This window comes from Halyomorpha halys, unplaced genomic scaffold (assembly GCF_000696795.3).
Source record: "Halyomorpha halys isolate HHAL.00 unplaced genomic scaffold, Hhal_1.1 Scaffold2056.1, whole genome shotgun sequence".
Lineage (NCBI taxonomy): Eukaryota > Metazoa > Arthropoda > Insecta > Hemiptera > Pentatomidae > Halyomorpha > Halyomorpha halys.
Genome location: NW_027108459.1, coordinates 37,730 through 49,021, shown reverse-complemented (window position 1 = coordinate 49,021; position 11,292 = coordinate 37,730). Strand labels below are relative to the sequence as shown.

The following is an 11,292-nucleotide window of genomic DNA, read 5'->3' as shown; positions in this document are numbered from 1 at the left end:
TTTAAGAATAAAATCACTTATTTTCAGTAATTTCTTTGAAAATTTTTCTAACAAGCATATAAAGAATGTTACATGTCTGGTAAAAATTAATTTAAATAGCTACAAAATGTCATTCCTTCCATGTTTCTACCTTAATCATGAGTGCAGCTATTTGTATTCAAATAAGCCATTAACAATTTAGAAAACTATAGAGCTATAATTTCAAAACTTGGAGGATCCTCTTGTTGTTGGATGTTTCTCTAGGTGCCAGGAAGCTTTATGGAAACTACTTTGGTGTCAAATTTTATTAGATTTGAGATCAAAAGTATTTGAAATGTGTTGATTTGACATGAAATCAATAAGTTCAATTATTTTGTCAATCGGACATCTTTAAAAGCTCTAGTTTTAATTTTTTTAATTCAAATTTTTTTTGTATTTTGATTTTACGAAGCTTCAGCTCCTCCGCAATCCTTTCCTTTTAAATTCAAATCGCTCCCTATCCAACACAAGGCGGTCTGCTAATACCTCTTCTGTTTTTTTTTCTCCGTTGTATTATTAAAGTTATCTATTGTGATTTAATAATAGGGGTAAGAAATAATAACTAGTAAGTAACAGACTCTCAGCCATGTCACATGTTATTTCGTTTTACCACGGCAAAAGAAGGCAATTTTCTTCCATTTAACATGTTAAACTAAAGATCATGAATACCCCTATTATATAATTTTAAAATTTTCTTTCCTTGATTATGTTATTCTACTTACATATTTAATTAAACGTTTTATTTTCCACTTTCTTCATCACTTTATTTTTACTAATTTTCATTCTGTATACTCCATTACTTGTGTCATTGGTTTTTATCTTGCTCTTTGTTCTTAGCCCTGATGAAGGCTTGAAACTCTGGCCGAAACGTTGGCTCAATTAAATAAGTTCTCTCAACTTGTTTGTGTTTTTTACTGACTGCACCCCCAACCATCTCATCATATCTATTATCTATTGGCCAAGTCATGGCGAACTCAGACATGCGCGAGCATGTGGATGGGTAAACTATCTTCTCATCATTAAAAACATTTACGTGATTCTCTGATCAAAGAAATGTATGTACGTTTATTCATATTTTGTCTTGCCAATGCTTTGTTAAATAAAACTCCTTTTTTGTTTTTGGTCCACAAACCTTGAAAAGAAAACCGATTGTAAAATAATTTATTTTTATTTTAAATTTACTTTTGTGACTTATGAAAGTTAACATCGCTGCAATTCGATATGATATCGTTGGTTGTATTACTTTGAGCGAGTAAGCCAAGAGCTGATCTGATTTATTTATTTTTTGTATTATTGAGCACAAAATAGATTTAAGATTTTTTTAGGATCGTGTGTTGGTGATTATAAGAGAATTTTAGACTTTATTAAGATTATAAGACAATTTTAGACTTTATTAAGATGCGAGGATTTGAAGATATTGGCCAGCCGCCGCCTTGCCAGTCTATAACAGTGCGTTAGGTTATATCGTTGTTGGTGAGCCATGGATGGAACTGGTAAGTGATTATTAGCTGTTTTCTTTGGTTTGAATAATATTTGTTAATAACTGTCCTCGCTTTGTAATGGGGTACACAAATTATGGACCGATTTGAAAAGGTTCCCTTCCTTTAATTTATAATATTAATCTGTTATTGAATAGTGAAGTGACCTCTAACTGTAAGAACAACTCCTCTATTTTATATTATTTTAATGTTCCCTAAATGGTCACTGTTGACTTACTGTTTGTAACTACCATTATAGAAACATTTATGACTTCTAATATATTTTAGAGCAAATTAGGTCCATCAACCAATATTCTGTTAGTATTTTCAATCTAATTTTGCATTTAGGCTTAAAAGGGTGATGTTATTTTTTAGAATAACATAATGTCTAACATTCAGTAAATATGTGAAACACCTTTTGGTTTTGGGCTCAGGGTATATTACAAGGTTCCTAGTAACTGCTTATTACAGTATACTTTGCTGTAAAACTTTTTTACAGTTTGAAGTGAGTTTAGCTTTAGCTATCTTTTTTTTTTTTTGTCCCCAAAATGTCTTATTTTTCCCGTTTTTAATTGGATGACATGTATTGATTATTTCATGGACACTTGTTTTTATATTGTTGAATGGTAGAGCATTCACGTTTAACTCATGTTCTGTAACCACTATAAAATTGGGTTGTTTTATTAATAAATTTCGTATCATACAGTTTTTTTATGTATTCTTTCCTTTCTAGGAATTAATATCTTGGGAATTTCTATTAAAGAAGAAGTTACAGATGAAACTGAAACTAAAGGTAAGTTTTATTTTTTAGTTGAATGTTGTACATTTTTATTGTAGTTTTATATTATTGATTCTTGAAGTTTTTATTGATAAAGTTCTTTCTTAATTGCTTAGTAAACTGAAAAATTTATCAATAAGTTACATTCACGTTACGTAAAGTTACTGTGATGTCTGTTAATTAGCAATGATGCATTTTCATACAAAAGTTTTACTTTGTTAGTATTGTACATTTTTCTGTTGAGTTGTGTTTAAACTTTTGTAGTAATAACTTTTAATTGTGAGCAAACTAAAAAGAGTAAGGAAATGCTTTGATATAATTAATAAAAATCACTTACTATGACCATTATGTGTTAAAAATTGTGCTATTCTTTGCATATTTAATTTTAATCATGTAACTAAAGAAATCCAATAAATTTACCTTTAGTACATTTGATGTATAGTTTAATTTTTATATTAAATTTCTTTTTATTTTATGATCTCTGGATTATGCAGTCTTGACACTTCTTTTGATTTTGTTGCCCCAACTATGATGGTATAAGTGGGATTCCACTGTAGTCAGTTCATTAAAAGAAAAATTGAATTATATTTTAATTGTTGGTTTTCAACCTTTAGAAAATAGTACTATTTAATTAAATGTCTGATCTTAAATAATATTTATATAAACATACTCTTTCAGGTATAAGTGACTTGGGCATTTCCATTAAGGAAGAAATGACGAATGAAACAATCCAATCAAATTTCTCAACTAGTAAGTTTTAATATTTTTATTTTGAATGTTATATATATATATATGTATATATAATCATTTTTTCATGATTGTTTTTAATTCTATGTGGTAAGAGTAACATTGTTTTGTATTTTTGACCATTCTTATTAGTTTTATTGTAGTTACTAAAGTTTAGTTAATAGTATGATGAGTTTTTATTCATGATCAAACGTTTTTTAGTTTTCATATTGTTTCTGAATTATTGTTTCTGTAGTTGATATTCTAGAAAAAATTTAACTTTTGTTTTTTTTTTAATGAAATTTTCAGTTTTATAATTAACGCTATTTTATATTTTAATATTTCTTAGTGATATATCATATGAAATTATAGTATAAAGGCGACAATATAAATTATTAATACTAAATTAATTGTTAATTTAATATATTGTATATTGTTGCAGATCCAACAATCAATATCAAAGAAGAGGAAAGACTTTTGATTTACGATGGTGAGAGAAATTTTAGATTCATATTATAGTATTGTAAGTTTTAGATGAAAATTTCAAATTGGATTTAGCTTCATCAATTAGAGGTGGTGAGGGTCTGTTCTGAAAAATGAATCTTTGAAACTAAACCTGAGCGTTACTTACATAATGTACTTAAAATTTTGTTTATGAAGTAATGATTATTTGATGAAATAATCTCAATTAAATAATTAACTGTATTTATTTCTTGGAATTATTATTTGATATTTTAAACATTTATTAAAATGTAGCAATATTTTAAATAACAAACTAAAATAGTTGGAAATTATTTTACTTTAATTGTTCAATATAGCAGTAGTTCTACCGACTTCCTAGTTGACTATTTGAACTATGTTTATTTTTTGTCCACTCATTGTTCTCAACTTAACATCTTTTGACTGATATAAATTTGTTATTTTACTTATATGATTTACAAAGCAAATAAGCAATAATAAATCAACATTAAATTTAACATTCTGTAATTTAAGTTTTTATTTATTTTATTTTTTAAAATGTATATTATAATATTTACTTCTTTTAGGTGAAATGTTTTTATAATAATCAACAAGCCTTACTCTCTTTCACTAATCTTTCTTTATTTCCCTTTTAGGATGTTTCGGCTATTTACCCTTTCTCTCAAATCGATGTATTTAGTAGGCCTAAAGATAGCATCAATAGCCAAACCGTTGTAAAAGGGAAATAAAGAAAGATTAGTTTTTTGGGTAAGGTTATTTAAACTCCTGTTCTGTTCATTTATGAGTCTCCATTCAGCAATAAATGATTTGATTTTATCTGGAAGAGACTTTAAAATTTTTCATATAAGTAAAATATCTTTGTTATCAGCAGGCTGCTTATCAATTTCCCCTCTCAACTGTTTCTATGCATTGGAAACTCTAGTAATAAAAGTAAGAGTGTCATCATGTGGCATCCACTTACTTTCAAAATATTTATTATACATATCAAAAATTGTATCTTCTGAAAATGTATCAAAGAGTTAACATGTTAAATCCTAACCAAATATCTCTACCAGACTCATGGCATCTCACCTTTCCAAACCTCTCTGTCATGTTATTAGACATAACCAGCAGTGCTTGGTTGTAAATTTTATTAAATGTAGCTAAATCTGTATTGTAAGCTTTCAAAGCTTCTTTATCAGTTGTGCCAGCAGGTTCTGAAGGACACTTGTAAGTTCCATCTATTACATCTATTGCCCTAGGTATCATTTTCAATCCCATTCTTATTTTCACCTTCCAGTTTTCCCAGTTGCTCTTCCCTTCTAACAGAGCAATCTGAGGAATCATGATTGATTTGGACTCTATATTTTAAGAAAATAAGAAAAAAAAACCAACCTCAGAGCACTGATGTCTTACAAATCTTTATTTATTTACTTCTTTACAAATGTTCCTTTTAACTTCATGCAGGACTTATAACCTGTTTAGGTAATTTAAATGAATTACTCACTGATACACTGTTTTTAAAGCTTTTAATAATCACAACATAAAAGAAATGTAGCACATGTTAACAGTAATCTAAGTCAAAAAACTCAATAACACTAAGGTTATAGCAAGGTTACATAATGTGAAGATCAACAATTGATCTTACAAAAAATGATGTTTATACTTCAACAATATCTACATTTATCTTATTTCTTAGATAATTTAAATTCTTTATATATAATATTATATTTAGTTTGTTTAGTTGGTTATATTATATAAAGCTGATAGACAATCTGTGTGAACTAAGGATCTAGTTTTTGTGTTATTTCAACTAATAAAACTCAATTATATAAAAACTATTAGAATATTAATTCTCAGAAAAAGTATTGGAATATTGTTTTTAGAATATAGTTATGTACAGCTATTATCTATATTAATTTACATACATCATACATTACTGTCATATATTTGACATTATATTTTATGGCAATTAATCATTATATAATTAACGTTAATTCAGAGCATTCACGTAGATGGTTATTCATTAATTTCTCATTCAGTGGAATTTCATGTATCTGGCTTTTATTTTAGTTTTATTTGTAATTATTGATCCAAACTATTCAATTTAACATATGCCTTATCAGAAAACACTTGACCTCAATTCTTACTACCAATTCCAATATTTTAAAATTTAGTTACAGGGTGAGTTGGATTCAAGCTTAATAAACAAGTCGTATGGACCCCACTAGACCGCCTACCGGCAAATCTCAAATTAATTCCTGTACTAAAAGTTCTAAGAAGGTTACTTACTATATTAGTTATAGCCTTTAACCAACCTAATTGCTTTATAATTAATAAAAATATTAATAAATATTTAATAATTAATAAATTTGTTGGTTAGCCATGGATGGAACTGGTAAGTGATTATTAGCTGTTTTCTTAGGCTTGAATAATATTTGTTAATAACTGTCCTCGCTATGTAATGGCGCACATAATTTTTTCTTTCTTTTCCAGGTATGAATTTGGGAATTTCAATAAAAGAAGAAGTTACAGATGAAGCTGAACCTAATGGTAGGTTTTATTTTAATCTTATATATTGTCATGTCATTGGATTTTTGTAATTTTCTATTATCAATTCTTGAAATCCCTCCGTAAGTTTCTGACAATTAGTTGTTTTTTTACTTTGTTAGTCCTATATGTTTTTATGTTCAGTTGTGTTTTTGTTTTATGTTATGTTCTGTACTATCTTTTAATAGTAAGGAAACTGAAATGAGTGAGGAACCACCAAGTTCTGTAAAACTAATTAAAATAAATTACTTTGCTTAATGTAATATAAGTTTCTTAGTTTCAACTACAATAGGTAAGTGGGTTTCTTCTGCATAACAATAACAATAGTGAACCATTGCTGGGTCAGCTAGTATAATATAACGGCAACATCTAAGATTTTAGTAATACTAAATCATTTTTAAATTAAATAATTATTTTGTTGCAGTCCCAACAATCAATATCAAAGAAGAGGAAAGACTGGACATTAACTATGGTGAGTGAAATTTCAGATTAATATTGTATTGTTTTAAATTTTTTAACAAAAATTCAAAATTTAACTTAGCTTTATCGATGGGACCATGCAACAGTCCCAGAGTGTCAGGTTCAGAACAGTGTGGAAACTGATTCCCTACTGGGTCAGTTAATTTTTTTTTCTGTGAAGAAATGAATCTTTGAACAGTCACTTGAGCACTGTTTAAATAGTGTATTAATTAAATAAATTAAAGGATTATTTCCAAAGTCATGATTATTTGATGAAATAATGTTAATAAGATTATTACCTATATTTATTTCTTCAATATTTGCTGCGTGTTCTGATTGTAATGATAAAGAGGAATCGTTTGTTACAATATTTATTAGTCTAAACCACAATGTTTATACTTGAACATAAAACATCAGACTCGACGATTATTATGCACAGAAATATTCAGTTTTTTAAGCATACGAAAAACACACCTAGTTAATTAATTGATCATACAGTGAGAGGTTTCAAATGGGTTTGCCACTAAAACAAATGTAAAATAATGAAACATTAAATGAATTATAAATAAAAATAGATTTTAAAGAAATATACTAGAGAAATAAAAATGTTGATAATAATTTCAGCAGTAGCAAACCCATTTCAAACAGTTTCTTTGCTAACGTTGATTATTGCCGCCGAAGACATTTACAATCTTGCCACCACAAATTTATCATTTGATATTTTTAGCATTCAATAAAATATAGTAATGTACTTTTGAAATCTATTGTTACAAGTTATGTATTATAATCACTATTTTGTTATTTTTTAAATCCACGAATACTGGAAATATCTTCATAATTACTTGGTACATCCCTATAATACTCTGAAAAGTTATTCAGTGTAGCGCATGTAGTGTCTGTTACAAATAAAACATTAAGGCTCATTTAGCGATAGCTTACAACCATTACAGTAACTTTTGTAGCCATGACTGCAACTGCAGCTATATGTATGAAGTTTGACATACCCAACCTCTAGTCCCGCATTATTGATTGCAAATAACATTTATTATAAAAATATAGATTGAAAAGTATGCTATCTGTCCTCTTTTTTATAAGTTATTAATTTTCAATGTAATAATAATTAGAAAAGCTTAGCGAACCCGAAGGTTCAATGCTAATACTAATACCACCAATCACTGGCTTCACCCAATGACCCAAATCAAATTCTAAGGCTATATTAAAAAGTATTTTCCATAATTCAGGAAGGTGGTAATAATTGAACGATATTGTGATTCAGAAATTTATTTCTAAGGTCTTAAAAAATTTGCAAGGATGGTTGGGGGTGTGTGTGGTCAGTAATGGCAAACATCAGTAAGTAAAACATTTTTAGGTGCTAAAGTTTTGGTTAAAATTTTAGGCCTTAATCAGCCCTAAATAACAAAACTATTAAAACAAGAAAATTAAAAATAATTTATAAGGTAATTTAGAATTTAGTCATAGTGAGAATTCATCCAAAAAATAAGTATTAAAAATATTATTAATGAAGAAAAAAGAAATAAATAAGTTTAGAGTATATGAGAAATCAAAAATTGCTTTATGTAATTAATGAAAACATGAAATTAACTCGTTATCTAGCACATGTCACTCTTTCCTGCTTTAGTGGAATCTCATGAACGGTCCTTTCTGTTGAACTCAATACACTCTCATTATCACTCCTGTCCAAAAAAAAAAAACCTTCTCTCCTGCTCTCGCTCGTCAGTGTTGTCCACGCAGTGTTGCCATCTCACAAGGTTTATATTTTAGGAGATAAATAGTTAGAATTATTATATTAAGTAAATGTAAATGGTCAATGGTAAAACACAAAGAATTGTATGTTTCAAAAAACAAAAGTGGCAGATATTGGAGCTAGGAAAAAGGTAAACAATTAAAATATCAATCTGCAAAGAAGCATTTCATTATAAAATGGTGTAGAATAAATTTCTTCTAAATCACTTCAGGAGGAACCAGAGCCCTTGCATACATGAGATATAGGTTGTAGGAGTACTACAACTGCCTCCATACATAATAACTTTGAGATATGATCATCCATATCTCCATACATCAGATCAATTTTTGAAGATGAGGATTATAAATCGGAGAGCGGTAACCACTGAAGACAATTCTTAAGTTCAATCCAGCTTTTAAAGTTTATTAAGAGGCATTGTACGTGATAACAACATATCTCCTACACACACTAAAGTAGAACAATTTTAATCCTTTGACATTTTTTATATTACGAAAAAAGTTTTTAATTGTTTTTCTTTTGATGTCGAATGTAGAAACGGAGGCATATAAAATTATTTTAACCCATGGGAGTATTATTTTTGATGTCCTGAGTGGATTTATATTTGGGCCTTGAGACGGAATTATGTTTATTTTTTGTTCACTCATTGTGAACATTACTCTCTTTCACTAATCTTTCTTTATTTCCCTTTTAGGATGTTTCGACCATTTACCTCATCTTTCATATCAATATATTTAGTCGACCTAAAGATAACATCAATGGCCAAACCGTTGTAAAACGGAAATAAAGAAAGATTATTATGGATTACTATAATACTATATAATACTGGATACTAAGATTATTAGTGAAAGATAATGTGGCTTTTTCATTAACGATTAAAATGTAATTTCCTTCCTCATTGGAGTCTTTAGATTTAAATTAAAATTATTATTTCATTTGAATTCTCTTTTTTAAAGTATTATTTACTTGTCGATAGGTGGCCACGATCATGTTAAACAGGAAGGAGAGCTACTTGTTCCAGATGATGGTGAGAATTATTCATGTTATTATAATCTTTGAGGTAGCAAGCTCGAGAATAGTATTTTATATTTATTATTTTCTGTGTGATCATTACTCCATTTTCATTTCTGACACCTTCATGAGATATAAGAGTAAACGTCAAGACAAGGGTGGTGGTCATTTTTGCCATGTTGCTGAATTAGTCCCAACTTGGCAACAGATGAATTAGTTCACCCTTTGAATCGTCTATTTGTAGGAATGTTGAACTTTTAATATTGCCAGTTTTCTTATTTCACACAGTTGTAGGGATGGAATATCAAAAGAAAATTATCGATCAATTTTTATCAAATCAAGAAGATCAACATTATAAACACTTAATAATTAGTAAAGTGAAGTGAGAAATAACCTTTGTTATTTAATTATTTTTATTTCGAAAATAATCTTAAGCCAATATTTGAGGGCCATCATCCCAGCTTGAGGTAAACTGTGAATTTCATTTATTCAGTTTATATAACAAATAACTTAACAGCATCAATATGAATAAAATAATTACTAATCACAGTTGCCTTCTAATCTAATTATTGTGTTACAATGGGATCTCTTGCTACTGGTCCAAAACAAAATTCTGATAGTCAACATTATTGTTCTAAAAATTAAAGAAATATACACTAGAATACTTGTTATAATAAGGTAAGTCCATATTTCTCTCTTATTATCTCACGAAGGTGATGTATGATACTTACCTCCATGTTTATCATTGTTCATACCTCTATTCATTTGGTACTTGGGGAAAATTCCTATTACTGTTATTTCAATTTCATGATATAGTTATCAATCTTTTAATAAAATAACATGATGTAATAAATAACACAAAATGTTGAATATTCTTCTTGAGCTCGCTCACCGAAAAGCTTTAAACGTGAATATCTCCTAAAGTGTTAATACCCATTTTTGTATTCATCATTTATTTTTAATTACTTACTCTAGTGCTAGATTAAATAAGGTAGGTGATAAAGAATCACCTTGTTCTTCACCCAACCGAACCTCCAACTTCCCAGAATGATGATTACAGATTTTTATTTTATTAAATGTTTCATTCATGCGCATCTGTTCTAAATTTACTTATTTCCTTGTTTAAACAAAATATTATACAGCTTCTAGTGGTCAATAGAATCATAGGCCTTTTTGAAATCTATGTAAATCTCAAACTACCCCGTTGTATTTAAACTTTTTTCTGTAATATTTAATGAATTGAAAAAAATCACAGGGAGTAGTGAGATCCGTCTATAGTTATTACAATCCGTCCTCAGCATCTTTTTGTAAACAGGGGTAAGTAGAGACTCCCCCCATTCCTCTGGCATTTCCTCAAGTTCCCAGATAGTTTCAACGAAAAGGCGTATTTTACTATTAGTTCACTAGGAATATTATCAATTTCCACTGCTTTATTATGTTTTAATTTTCCTATGGCTTTCTCAACTGCCTTACTCTGTTCTTCTATCCACGGATTAGCACCCTGGTTCTCAGTCAGAGGTTATTATTTCGTGTATTAAAAATATTGTCAAAGTTTCTTTAAAATAATTTTGATCCTTTTTCTCTCAACTTTATTCTTTTTAAACTTTCGACGTTTCGACCCCTTAGGTCATTTTCAAGGATTCCTACAAACAGCTCCTTTTAATTACTTTTATAACAATTTCCTTCACTTACATACTGATTTTTTTTGTTCTTACCTTAGAAGGAAGATATTAGAATCGATTTATATCTCAGAAAACATAAATTAAACCGTCAATTTCAAATCAGATTCCAAAGGACTAAACCACCACTATTCAGAAATTTTAAGCAAAATAAATATATAATAATTATATACAAAAAAGATGGAAAATTAAATTTAAAAAAATGTTCAAATCCTAAAATAGTACAAGTATATGAATGGAATAAAATTGTGAATAGAGAAATAAATGAGTTAAAAAATAAATTAAAGAATAGGGGGGGATAAATTTATATGTGAATGAAATACACATAAAATAGGAATAAACTAATAATAGAATTTAAATATATTAAAAAAA

General features: G+C 28.2%; 1 protein-coding gene across 1 annotated transcript in view; it reads left to right on the top strand.

Moving 5' to 3' along the window:
- The first annotated feature begins 1,195 nt into the window (after window positions 1-1,195).
- LOC106691067 (transcriptional repressor CTCF-like) overlaps window positions 1,196-11,292 on the top strand; it is a 12,300-nt gene continuing 2,203 nt past the window's right edge. The window contains exons 1-7 of the mRNA XM_067046778.1: window positions 1,196-1,511; window positions 2,230-2,289; window positions 2,953-3,024; window positions 3,443-3,490; window positions 5,956-6,012; window positions 6,434-6,481; window positions 9,207-9,257. Of these exons, the coding sequence (XP_066902879.1) occupies window positions 1,499-1,511; window positions 2,230-2,289; window positions 2,953-3,024; window positions 3,443-3,490; window positions 5,956-6,012; window positions 6,434-6,481; window positions 9,207-9,257 (349 nt within the window). The 5' untranslated portion in view covers window positions 1,196-1,498. The remainder of the gene's footprint in view (window positions 1,512-2,229; window positions 2,290-2,952; window positions 3,025-3,442; window positions 3,491-5,955; window positions 6,013-6,433; window positions 6,482-9,206; window positions 9,258-11,292) is intronic.